This window comes from Festucalex cinctus, chromosome 1, assembly GCF_051991245.1.
Source record: "Festucalex cinctus isolate MCC-2025b chromosome 1, RoL_Fcin_1.0, whole genome shotgun sequence".
In the NCBI taxonomy this organism is placed as follows: Eukaryota; Metazoa; Chordata; class Actinopteri; order Syngnathiformes; family Syngnathidae; genus Festucalex; species Festucalex cinctus.
Genome location: NC_135411.1, coordinates 61,976,267 through 61,990,251, shown reverse-complemented (window position 1 = coordinate 61,990,251; position 13,985 = coordinate 61,976,267). Strand labels below are relative to the sequence as shown.

At 42.3% G+C, this 13,985-nt stretch overlaps 1 protein-coding gene across 5 annotated transcripts in view; it reads left to right on the top strand.

Annotated features, from left to right (window-relative positions):
- wizb (WIZ zinc finger b) overlaps positions 1-13,985 on the top strand; it is a 46,765-nt gene that overhangs the window by 30,780 nt on the left and 2,000 nt on the right. For all 5 annotated transcript variants that reach the window (XM_077499971.1, XM_077499961.1, XM_077499994.1 and 2 more), the window contains 7 exons: positions 1,379-1,918; positions 2,002-2,430; positions 2,517-3,014; positions 3,890-4,426; positions 4,522-4,733; positions 9,145-9,457; positions 12,247-12,412. In XM_077499971.1, coding sequence (XP_077356097.1) covers positions 1,379-1,918; positions 2,002-2,430; positions 2,517-3,014; positions 3,890-4,426; positions 4,522-4,733; positions 9,145-9,457; positions 12,247-12,412 — 2,695 coding nt within the window. The remainder of the gene's footprint in view (positions 1-1,378; positions 1,919-2,001; positions 2,431-2,516; positions 3,015-3,889; positions 4,427-4,521; positions 4,734-9,144; positions 9,458-12,246; positions 12,413-13,985) is intronic.

Below are 13,985 nucleotides of genomic sequence, written 5' to 3'. Positions count from 1 at the left end.
CATGGGAAATATCGAGATGTACGGCACCGGCTTCTGCTAACTGTCTCCACTGTTGCATGTTGTCACTCGGTGTGCGCGCGCGCGCCGTGTCGCGAGCACGGCGTGCGTAACGTCTGTCTTTGCGTTATGTTTACAACATCCGGGGAATGAAGCGTCTCTGAGCGCTACTTTGCTCGCTCTCTGTAAACACGGAAGTAGATTGAATAGTGATGCTACTGAAATGTAAACAAAACAAGTTGAGCACGGTGCAGAACTCTTGCTATTGTTATGAAAACCATAAAGCCTCACTCGCAACCGATTCACAGCAACGCGATATCCGGTCCACAGCTTTACAAGCAATGTATCTAAGGATTCCCGGCGGATTTTGTATCGGTTGACAAGTCTGCTACCGATACGGTCGTTTAGCTCCCCTTGACGACCGATGGTTCGGTCGAATCGTTTTTTTGTCCCACCCCTAATATAAACCTGTTCATGGTCACTTCAATGAATGACTCATCCTTCTGTCTGGCAAAGAAGCAGACTCAAAGTGGGCCGACATGTATTTGTTACTTATCCACACAACTGAAAGGGAAGCTGAATGTGTATCTTGGTAAATTTTCCACCAGGGAGGAAAATTAAGATAGCCTTGACTTCTTAAGTGGCACTTGCACAGACTGTTTCCTTGACTTTCTCAGTTGACGAGCTCAGTAAAGGTAGAGACAAATCTACACCAACTTTTCAGTTTAAAGTACACCCAAGATCTATTGTATAAGGTTCCACAATAGCTGATCAATACCGTATCACTTTTTGGCACCCTTCCATCAGGGGGGCTTGGCTACAGCACTGGCATGCTACCAGAAAGTTGGAAGGAAGGTTTTATTCATAGACAAGATCATCTTGCAGCAGTGTACTGTGCCACCTCCCTAATCATACTTTCCCATTGTTGGCATACCTGGACAGTTTGCAGAAAAAAATCATCTTGTTTGTCTATTTGGACCCATGTCTGTTTATTGGAGTTTTTTCGCTGCAAGCCAAGGCCCAAATGATAAGGGAAGCACGCCACTTTGTTGTTTTAGTATTTGCATTCCGCAGGTGGTAGAAATGTCTTCTTGAATAGTTTTGACAGCCTGACATTGGAAACATTTTCTACTGACACCTGGGTCAATTTGAACACAACCCTCGTTAATTGTCCAAGTATACTTCAGCAAGATCAGGTGTGGCAGTTCACTTCAGTTGAGTTTGGCTCAGTACGATTCAGATCAGTAAATATTGATGAGACCTGCGTATCCACTCCATAAACAAGCAACAAAAATAGTGTAAATTCATTTCTCGGTCATATTACACTATATGTTTGAAATGGAATTGGTATAATGACTGTAATTTCTGGTCTCTCTTACAGTTCATGACTTGAAGTGTGAATTTTGCGGCGCTCAATTTGAGACCAGGCGTGAGATGTCCAGCCATGCTAGCTCTCACTTGCGGGCATCCATTGACCTCCTCTGCCAAACTGCCAAGGATCGTAACCTAGACAGCCAAATAAGCTCACCCCCCCTGGAGTCCCATTCAGCCAAGAGTTCATCTCTGTTTGACTCCGAGAACCACAATGACAAAGGACAGGAGGAAGGCGAAGAATTGGATGAGAAACCGATACCCCTTGCCCTTTTGACCAAAGCAGTTAAAGCAATGTCATCCCCTTCCGTTTCAACAGCTACACCCTCTCCTGGTGGCTCTCCAATTCTGTCTCATGCAAGCTCTCCAACTTCAGTGGTCAGGAAAGCCCCTATTTCCTCTTTACTGCCGGTGTCTTCCCCCTTGCGCTCCGCAGAGCACAAGACCGGTGGGTTGAAAAACTTGACCTCTAACCTCTTAACCTCTGCCACCATGTCACCATCCAAACCAATCTGGGCCCCACATGAAAACGACGCTCCTCTCAACCTCAGTAAGTGTCTGGTTGTCTATTTATTCACATGAACATGTTTCTTTATTGACATTTTTTTTTAAATTCTCTTTCTAAATATGCAGCCCTTGAGGTGGAACCGAGCAAGGACATAGTTTGTCAGCTGTGTGGTGCCTGGTTTGAGACGCGCAAAGGCTTGTCCAGCCATGCACGGGCTCACCTGCGACACTTTGGGGTGGAGTACTCCGAATCGAAAGGCTCTCCTATCGCCCTCCTGAATCAGCTTATGGACTTGGAAGACTTCAAGCACAAAGCCAGTGAATTCCAGCTTGACACTGAATCCCAGAGTATTCCTACCATGCTCTCCTCCCCAAAGAAGGCAATGCTCCCTTCCTCCTCTCCATCCCTACTGTATAAGGTGACAACAGCGGGAGGCGGGTCGACCTCCAAAGCTACCTCTCCCTCATCCTTTGGCCCGCCTGCCAAGCGTCTCAAATCATCTTCCATGCAAGTCTTCCGCCTCAGCAGTGGCGAGCTTATGACCCTCCCACCGAGTGAGTCTTGTGTCATTAGATGAAATGAATATGTGCATTAACATACAAGACGATGCAATATTCTGTTTGCTTTTCTAATTTCTTAGGTGAACCTACAAAGGAAATAGGCTGTGAATTCTGTGGGGAATATTTTGAAAACCGTAAGGGACTGTCCAGCCATGCTCGATCCCACTTGCGTCAAATGGGTATCACCGAGTGGTCGGTCAACGGTTCTCCAATCGACACCCTAAGGGAAATCATCTCAAGGCGAGGCTTGCCTTGCGCCCGTCCTTCAAAATCTCACAAAACTCCCCCTCCATCCTCCCCTGGCCCTCCTCGTTCCCCTCTCTCCACCTGCTCCTCGCCATCGGCCATCAGTGGCCGACTATCCTTCGCCCGCTCCTCCAGTCCTTCTCAGCCGGCCAGTTCCAAGTCAAATTCAACTCTGACAATTTCCTCAACCGGGCTGATCCTGAAGCTGAAGCCTGAACCTGTGCAACTTGAGATCACGGCTCCTGAAGCAGTGGGCAGTTCTGGTGGCTTCTCCGCTGATGCGCTCAGCTCCAGATGGCGCGAATTTGACACTTCGTTCCCACTCAATTTGGGTAAGTTTTTATCACCTAAAGGCTTAGACACACCAATCCGACGTTGGCCAAATCTGACAGACTCCTACCCCCTGTGTCGTCGGCCCAGACGTTGGCACGTTGCGTAGAAAAATTACGTAAATACACACTGCACCGACCCCGACTATAGGTACATTCAGCGCATGCGCGAGAAGTAATTCCACTCCATACCATCGACGGCGATAGTCGTTATTCCTAAAGGCAACCGGAAACCTCTACGGGGGCGGGATATAAAAACACAAGATATGCATATCGGTTACTTTGTCTCTCACAATGTCCTCCCACGTGAATGAAAGCCTCCGGCTTTTTGCACAGTATCGTATACAAAAGTAAATCCTACCTGCTATATCCTGTCGCCCATGTCATGCCATAGTTTAACTTTCATAGCTTTGTCGGCAAACCTTTTAACGGTAATATCATACAATGCCAATCTCTCTTGAACCAAGAGACAAAGTCATCTTTCCGATCTTCTGTGCAGACAGACTTTGTACGTTCAAATGTGGAGGGCACAGCAGGTTGACGATGTTCAAAATGAGCGAAACAAAAAAATGGTCCAGGCTTTCCATCCATGTATATCCGAGTTCATCACTTCCTCTTCTTGCCCCGTGTGCTGATTCGCTAGCTAACAGCCAATCACAGTGCAATGCCCCGACGCTGATTCAACATGTCGAATTTGCTGGATGTATTCCAACTCGATCAGACTTTATGACAGTTATTTATACACTGATCAGACGGCGCACGCCGTCGGCCCAACACTCTCCGACTCCTGATGTCGGATTGGTATATCTAGGCCTTAAGATTTTATTAATGCTTCATAGGGCACACATCTACTTTCTGTCTCTCTGCTTTTACCACAGCAATGTCTCGTGAGGTGGAACCTACAAGAGATATTCGCTGTGAGTTCTGTGGAGAGTATTTTGAAAACCGAAAAGGCCTCTCAAGCCACGCTCGATCCCATCTACGCCAAATGGGCATTACGGAGTGGACAGTCAATGGTTCACCCATTGACACCCTAAGAGTGATTATGCACAAGAGAGGGATAAATGCATCGTCTCAATCTGTGGGCGTAACGAAGGAGGGTGCCAAAAGTCCCTCATGGCCGAACACAACTAAAAGTTCAGGAGGTTTGTGTAACTCTGGCTACCAGTCATCCAAGCTCTATAAATCCCCTCTGAGTATACCGTCATCAGGGTCCAGGTTTTCTAAGCACGACCTAAGCTCTTTGGGCCCGTTAGATACCCCAACCTTACCGAAGATTGTCAGAATTTCCCCACTAGGAAAACATTCAGAAGAAACTGAGTCTATGGATACGTCCAACGCAGTTCCACATCAACGTAAGACTTTCTCACCGCTGCCACACAAAAAAACCTCGCCTGACAAGTACGCTCGTAAGGGTAAGTGATAAAATTGTCTCCTGCTTTATAAAACTGCAAAGCTGTGACGGTTCTTATTGTCAAAGCGCTCCTCTCCCCGTGTCCTGTGTTTTTAGATCCAAGCTGTGAGCTGTGTGGCTTCTACTTTGAGAACCGCAAGGCGCTGGCAAGTCATGCACGAGCCCACCTCAGGCAGTTTGGGGTGACTGAGTGGTGTGTAAATGGATCCCCCATTGAGACACTGAGTGCATGGATTCACAGCAGGCCACAGAAGGTGTTGGAAATGCACCGTAGCTACATGCAGAGTAACCGCCCCAACTCCAAAAGGGTAAGTAGAGGCAGTCTGGTTTATTCTTGTTCACCCAGCCTAGGCTTTTATCAACAAACTTAGCTCCTAGGCTTTATTGCATGTATTCTTTACCTTTGACACTTCAGTCTGTTGTCAGTTCTGAACAAAAAAAAATAAAAAATCAGACAAATCATAAAACTCAGATCATACCCCACTGAAGTGCTCATCTGACGCACTCCATTGGCTCTGTGTTTCTAAAAAGGCATCACATTCTTGGAGATCAAGCGTGTCTCAGCTGGTGGTTTGACAGGCTTTGTGTGTCTTGGAACATTTGAGACGTGTTGTCTTTCAGCTTTGAGTGTTAATGTAGATTCAATGCCTTTACATCCCGCAAACATCACTGCGGAGACAGATGCCAGCACAAGTGAGCTATTGACTTGATAGTTGCCATAGTAACCAGGGTGCCTTGCAGCTTATGTTTCATCTTCACATAAATTACCGTGTGCTGCTGATTGAAGAAAATGTTTTTCTTCCCTCCTAAAATTAGTTTTTGCTGCATTTGCGTCACTGTCACACCTTTTGCCCGAGCTGTGATGTGACACACACACAGAATGGATTACCTTAGAGATGTCATTGTGTTTCTAATAGACGGAGTCAGAATCCCACAGTATTTCAGATATAACTGATATTAATACAATGGAACAGAAAACAATAGAACAGAGCTTTATTGTCACTATCACGGGAACAAAGTAAAATCAATTAAATGAATTAAACGAAATGAACAAATAGGAATTTGCACACTAATGCTCAAAAGTTTTAGAACCCTTCAGTTTCCTTTAAAAAAAAAAAAGAAAAAGAAATTCATGCAGTTCTCCGCATATTCTGTGTACTCTGAAATGAAAGCTCAAAATAAGTAAACAATTCAAGTTATAAGAATAAATCAATAATAATGGAATCAATCTATGAACCAAAACTATACTCTAAAACTTTTGACCAATTAAGACAGGGGTACTCTATATTTCTCCCACATTTGAAAAATATGCATGTTCAAGTAAATGAAGACTAGTTTAAATTGACTGTTGGTGTGATTGTTTGTCTCTATATGGGCTATCTCACCCAACAGACAAGGTAAGTGAAAGCTAAGGTTACAGTTACTTTAAGGGGTGCCAAAAATAGCATAAAAATCCACTTTCAATTCAATTATATTAAAACAAATTAGTGTTATTAACTCTTTATTTAAAGGTCAAAATGTTTCTACTGTACGGAAAGGAAATAGGAGAAATTTGAAATGAATATAATCAATTAATTAACAAAAGAGGAGCCACGTGAACAAGTTTGAAATCAGTGCTGCAATGTACCCAGCCACAGCTGATAGCTAAAGTAGATGTAAACAAACCCCATTACGAGTACCAAGTGGGACCAAGCTGCTTAACCTGCTTTTAATTAATGTTTGAGTGCCGGTGTCAATTGCTGTATAGTTGTAAATTTATGATGATCGTTGCGCTTTAAATGGTTTCTGAACATGAAATGATTCCATGATCGAGTAACACATTTGAAAGAATCTTTTCGTAAAGTATTTCAAGGACAATAAGAACATGAAATCTTGCCTAAGGCTCCACATTGTGTATAGCTAGCTCTGAACTATATGTACACAGTGATTGAATGGCTAACAGTCCAGGATGTACTCTCGCTCAAACGTGAGATGGGTTAGTCTCTTGCCACTTGCAACCTTGAACAGTCGAAAATCAGTCAAAAATGAATTCCTTTTATTTCATGGGAGTCTCTTTCTGAATGTTTGACTCTTGCTTTGATGCAAGTGTCTTGTTAAGCAAATGAATGTTGCCTGGAGGAAGTCTTTATGGATGTAGCTCAACTTCTCCCGGGTGACCTCATGTTGTTGTTCTTCAAATCGCAAATGAGTTGAGACTAAATCAAGAGCGTTGTGCACGCCATTCCACCTCAATTGCTTCAAAACAGTTGAAATAAATGTAATGAATGAATCGATTTTTATGCCAATCCCTATTCAGAAGGTGTCTGTAATATATCAACACCATCCTTTTGATGTGGCGTTGCAGCTGCTCGAGTCTGAGCCCCTCCCTGATGACTAAGCTTCTCACTCTTTCTCGAAGATTCAGCCCAGACCTGCTACAGAGAAAATTCATTTGTAATGTTTCCTTTGGGGACACGCTCTTCATGACTACAGATTTCATAATTATATGCGAGAATAGGAGCCTGTAAATCAGCTCTCTGTTTACTATGACAGACAGGTACAGTCTCTGCATCACTGCAGATGTCACATTATTATTATTTTTCTCTTCCTCTACCCCCAACACAAAGGCGACACTCTCTGTCGACCAATCATTTGGCGGCATCATGTCTAGCTAATATTGCTATCAGTACCCCGAAGAAAGGGCGATGCAAAGTCGATGAAAAATCATACTTTCACTTAAAACTGAACCAAGCTGTGAGGGCCAGTTTACCAGAGAGGACAGCTATCTAGCATTGGTGAGTGTTAAAGGGGGCCTCTGTCACAAAACGTATGGCAACATGATCTACCACATATAATTTATGAAGGAGGGAAAACAACCATTTACATGCACATTCAACTCGGGAACTTGAACCCACACAACCTGGACCAAAGTCAGGAGAATACATTACTTACTCCATCATCTGTTACCTTGATTAAAGTGAGTGTGTGTGTGTGGGGGGGATTTAGTGTCATCTAGTGATGAATTAATAATTCATTCTACAGGGAGTCCTCGAGTTAAGGCGCACTCAACCTAAGGCGTTTCGACTTTACAATGGTTACGCCTGGTCCGCCATTTTGGCTCCTCGCCCGCCATATAGCCTGCAGTGTTTTTCCCTCAGCCACTATTTAGCCCTTAGCTAGTGCTAGCGCTTGTGCACTTGTGGGGATAGCTTTGGCTTTTTTGCCCTCTTTTTTTTTTTTTTTTTTTTTTTTTTTTTTTTTTTTTTTTTTTTTTTTTCACATCATGGCCCCAAAGGAGAAAGCTATGTCTTCTATCAATGTTGGTCCAGCCAAAAGAAAAGCAATTACCATGGAAACGAAGCTAGACATCATAATAAGATCGCAGAAAGGAGAGACACCGTCGATCGGCAAAGACTTGGGCTTCAGTCAGACAGCATCTTATTGTTATTTTAATGTATTTTAGATTTTTTATGCAAATTATTTTGATGTAAATATTTACTTTAATGGGGAAATTCGACTTACGTCAAAAAGTCGGGTTACATAGCTAGCGTAGGAACGTATCTCCGACGTAACCTGAGGACTCCCCGTATTTAAAAACCTACTATTAATTCATTTAAACAAAAAATTATGCTCTATCACATCAACGTACATTTTTTATTTATTTTTTTTTAAACAGAGGTGGGCACTTGCGTCAATTGTCAATTCCCATAAACTACGCTCACCTTTTGCCGAACGCATCCGCATTTTTTGGCAAATGCTTTATGACGCAAAGCCTCGCAAAAATACACGGAATGAGACGGACCGCCTGGACTCACCCCGATCGACGGATGTCAACCTTCTTCAGTCTGTGCTCGGTATGTGAATTTTTCAAGGCTTCGCGTACTGTGCCCTTGCCGAAAGGTGGGCGTCGTCATCGACAGGAAGTGATGTTTTTTAATATAATCGTATGTCTAGCTATCGCTAATTATAGTACATAGCGATAGCTAGACATACGATAATATAATCGTATGTCTAGCTATCGCTAATTATAGTACATAGGTCACGCCACGCCGTGCCTTCGGGAGCCAAATGTGTTTCACCGCCATCTTTCTGAAGGAGAAGAACTTTGTGAACATAGTTAGCCCTGGTGGTGCTTGCATCTGTCGGACTCAAAAGGGTCGACCGCCACTTACCTTCTACAGCTGGGACCTGCAGGTAGTCGTCGCTGAGTCTAGTCTCCCACCGCTTGTCTACCTATGCTTTGCTCTCACTAGCTTTTACTAGCTTCTCCCGCTACCCACTTTTTAGCCACTCCAGCAAAGTCTTGCTAGCCGCTCTTGGTCGTCGGGCTGCTCACTCACTCCAAATAATATCGATCCATATAATTATAATGTAATTATAATCAAAATCCAGACTGTTGTCCCATCAAAAGTCACTCCGGTTGACATCAATATGATAAAAGAAAGACGTATTAAGAGACACAGCGGTTTCACAATGCAAGATTTGATTTCATTCAATCATGTACTCATATACTAAATGTACTCGTGTATTTTCATTTTCAAATGTAGCTAGGAAAGCAATCTGCCAAACCAGATGCCGCAGCACCTAAATCCTGGGCAAGAGTAACTTCAGTACGTATGTAGGACTAGTATTGTAGTAGCCTACTGAGTGCTTGTACAAAATTTAGTATTGCCAGTTTTGTTTTGTTTTCTCGAGTGGTTTTGTAAACTGTTGATTGAATGACTCCCTCTCATCTTGCAGAAGAGCAGCTCGCCTCTCTCCACGTCTACGGATTCAGATCACCGCTTCCCCTTCTCCTCACAGAAGGCCTCATCTTCATCATCTTCATCCTCCTCCCAGTGGTCGTCTCCTTTAGCGGTGAACCTGGTGCGCCCACTGAGCCGTGAGCTAGGCCAGAGCTCCTTCAAGGCTTCAGAGGACGAAGCGGGTCCCAACCTACGGACTCCTCACACCAGGCCTACCAGCAGCAGCCCCATCCCCTCGCAGCTTGTCAATAACCTTCCACTTCAAGCACAGGTGGCTCGCAGTGAACTCAATGTTCGTCTGCCCAGAGGTACGGGAACTTTTGTTTCATTTCCATTGTGTGTTTGAAAACCTATTATGTTGTCTCTTTGACACAGATCCCACAATTAGCCCCCTTTACCTTTGACTCACAACCCCATGAAAGTGGGATTTTGCTTCAAGTCTGGGCACTTCTATACAGCAACCTGCACTCAGATAATTCAAATGTCAGAACCAGCCTGTGTTGTGATGTAGAAAATATTTGTTGGACAGCCACATTGCTTTGAGCACAACATTGGCTGTACACAAATCTTTAAAATGTCAATTGGATAGAATTTTAAATTATAATCTTTAAGACACAGTTCATCAAATAATTGCTTTTGGAATCTTAATGACATAATGAGTCATTTCTGGTTGATTTATGCAAAGGAAATTGACACATGGCAGATAAGATGCCTACTCAGACCACGTTAAGTCACCATGAGGTTAGCGTTTGTTAATATATGGCATATAATGTGTCTTGTATTTGTGGGAAAGAGATAGGAATACACCTTCACAATTAATTAAATGTGCACTTGGCAAGCATGCCTGTACCAGATCTCATATTATTGCAGAGCTTGTTGAACCTGTTGTTCATGTTTGAATGATAGCTTATTGCCAATGGCCATATCTATGTTGGCCCAACATTAGCAAGTGTGGTTGATTTGATTTGGAGCTTTCATTGGAATTTTCTAGGTTCTTGCATGGCTGCTGCTTTCAAAGTTGTCAACTTTATATTGCCATTAACGGGGACATGGGAAAATTCATTGTACAGCCTTGTTGTCAGGAATGTGGTGGTTGAGGACCAAAACATAGGGAAGCAGAGGCAAAGTCCAAAAGAAGGCTTGTCAACAAAAACAAAAAGGCAAAGCAGGTACTTGTTTTCCAAAAACTTGAACTCAACAAAGTCCAAAACAAGACCAAACAAATACTGGCAATTAACTATGAAGACTAGGAACAAAAGGGAAAATACACCAACACTAATGCTGCATTCGAGGATGGTCGGAAGTCGGATTTATCAGTTGTTTTTTCCCGTTCTGACCTGAAAGCGTTGAGGCAAAAGTAAGGCAAAATGGCTGATAGTGATAAATTGTTTTTGTTTTGTTTTGTTTTGTTTTTGTTTGGTCTTCAAAACTTATTTTTGACCTCCAGTAAACTTGCCTTACTTGCCTTCTCGTAATTTTGCTTAATTTGTTTTTATCTTATTTCATAAGCATTTCATACAGTTTAGTAGTTCACCGTATAATTTCATGCAGGGAGATAGCTGCATACTATCACATACATTGTTATGTGGAGTTATGAAGGGGTCGCCATTTTAGAGTGTCGGTGAAGTTGGGATATTTTATTTTTTGTACTTTTCAAGTGGGATTTCCGAGTTCAAGGGGGCACTCGCGTACACACTTCCTGGTTTGAAGTTAGAAAAGTCCGACTTCCGACTCTTTTTGAATGCGGCATAACCCTAACCCCAATATTGACTTGACGAGACACACCTGGGAAATACACAAGTGGCAGAGGGCACTGATTGGTTGACTCATAAGGAAGGTCAGGAAAACACAGGTGGTTCACATAAAGCTTGACAAGACAAGGGAAGAACACAGGAACAACGTAAAAAAACAGATGACACAGACAAAGGACACCCAAACTTAAAAACCCAACCACACAGAAATGAAACATGACACCGGTAAATCAGGGATAAGTGCAATTTTGCCAAGTTATTCAATTCAATAAAAAGAAACTGTGGAAAAAAACATCTTGAACCATTAACCTTTCAACAGTTGAATTTCTCATTGCATCCCAGGCATTTCTTTGTAGCCACACCACCTTCATACATCATGCATCTCTCCATAATATTGAAACACTGAAACTACTAATACTACAATAATTTAGTAAAAGGCTACTGATGTTTGTATTTGATATTTTGTTTTTCATTGTTAAAAAATGTGAGTTAGACATTTAAGAAAATGTCATTTGTGTATTTGCTTATCAAAAGGCAACAATCTTTTTTTTTTTTTTTGCGTAGGATCCACCTTGCATTCAGTGAATGACTCCACTAAAAAAAATAAAAAATAAAATAAATAAATCCCTAGTCCTTCTTTATTTTCATGTGTCCAATTAATGTTTCCAAAATTCCTAAACTGTATTACCAGTGAAAATCCACCCTGCATGCAAAGATATGTGATTTATAAACCCCATTCTTGTTAAAGGGATACTTCCCTTATTTAGCCCATTATAGCAATAAAAAATTAATATTTTGTCTGTAATTAATTTGATACTTTCATTATTTTTCACGTACAATTAGTACCTTTTAAAAAACACATTTTGCAACTTGTTGTCCTGTTTTCTAGGTTTGGTCATGTGACATTCACAAGCTGAGCTGTGATTGATTACCTGAGCCCTTGTGATGTCATTTTCAGTCGACAGCAAGTTGCAAAATGTGTTTTTAAAAGGTACTAATTTACATGAAAAATAATGAAAATATAAAATTTAATACAGGCAAAATATTCATGTTTGCCAAAAATGGCTAAATAAGTAAAGTATCCCTTTAAGCAGTTCAGTATGGTGCATATTTTTTTTTTCATTGCCCTAAGATGTTAAGGTCACCCAAATAATGTACTTTTACCACCCTTACTTGCACATATTGATTTGCTGCCAGTGTGTCAAAAAGTGAAACTCCAGTGACGAGTCTACTGTATAATCATCAGATCAGAAAGACAGCTCTGACTCTCATGATGCTAGATCTTCGTTTGTTTGTTTGTTTTTTGTTTGTTTTAAGTGTTACTAATAAGTGTCTCTTCCTGAAAGGTTTTGAGCGTCGGCCCCTGAAGCACCCATCCTGCGCCGAGGGAAGTGAGAGGGACAGCGGTCCCGCAAAGCCCCCACGCACAAGCACAGTCCCTGCTTTAGTGCCAAAGCCACCTGCCTACCCCCTGGTCAAGCTGGTGGGCAAGTTCTACACCCTGAAGTGCCGGTGAGTGACAAGTCGGTCAGAGAATCTTAACACCAAGGCGCCTATGTTCACAACAATCAATTGCTGGGATTGAGAGTTTGGATATGCCTCTTGCTCTTAATTGGCACACTTGCCATTTTTCCACCAAATGAAACAAGCTCTGGTGTGGTTACTTTGATAGGATGGTTTGTTTGAATCAAGTTGGTGCACACAATTCTAGTTTGGAGCTGACCGCTCTGAAGCGTGTAAAGCCTGGTTCACACGGCAGGAGAATTGGTCCGATTTTAGCCCCGAATTGCCCCTCCCGACAATCGTAAGGACGCGCCGAGACGCAAGCGATAATCTTCACAGATAATCCTCCCGATATCGGCGCTCGGAAGGACCCCCGACTTGAAATCGGGCATATCCAACATGTTGGATTTTTTGGCCCGATTTCGCTCCGCGCAGCAGATTGACAGTGACGTGCAGCCAATCAGAAAGCGAGCCAGCGAGGAAGCCGGTGGGGAATCCAAAATCAAAACAGTCATGACGCAGCAGAAAGTCCGTGCTCGCGCTATTACACTCTTTTTATTTTTTTAATTATTTGTATTATTATTATTATTATTATTATTATTATTTATTTTATTTTTTTTATACACACATTCTCCACAAATAAACGTGGTCTCCGGGTGGGACGCTAACTCGCGCCGCCAGCACCGAGCGGAGTACAAGCGATGTCTCGCCAGTGCCCATTTACACTCCTTTAACAAGGCCTTTTCTTTTTATGCCGCTTTTTCGGCTGAAAACCAGGATCGACTCATGTTGACGACTCGGAAGCCACGTTTAATCTCGAGAGGTTTTGCGAGACTTCCCGTCACATTCTTGAATGAATTCGGCTCGTGTGGAGTGTGTTGATTGTGCAGTGTGGCTGCACACCACGCACGGTACGTTCAAAACTGGAACTCCCGTGATTTTTTCTCTTCACGTGTGGTGTCTGTCAAAGATTGGAAATCGGCCGACAATTTTAAAATCTTGTCATGTGAACCAGGCTTAAGTGTGTTAGTGCCCTTAGCCACTGTGATGTCATTTTCAGCCGACAGCAAGTGGCAAAATGGCCGCCCCCTGAGTTGGATTAAAAAAGATGGATTTCGCTGCTTAACTCATATTCCACAAATACAATATTAACCAGAAAGCCGTGTTAGACTAGTGGGGATGCATACAACATATTCCTGTAAAGAAATGTTATGGGTTGTCTTCCTCTTTATAACTAATTGAATGTAAAACATACAATGAAAAGTAACTATAATTAATACATCCCAAACTATTATAACCTTGTTGGGTGCTCTGTCAGAGTGCCGCACAGACACAATCTCAGTATTACATAGCGTAGTAGGGTTATGATAGTTTGGGAATTTTACATTTTAGTTAGTTTTTATTTTATTTTGAGTTTTGTTTTTTTTAAAACTTTGTTAGTTTTAATTACTTTTCAGGGCTGTTATGTTAGTTTTTTTATTAATTTTAGTTATTAAATAAATGCTTAGTTTGTTTAGATTTTTTTTTTTAATGTGTATTTATTGTGTGCAATATTTATTAGCTGCTGCTAGATGACGTCGCT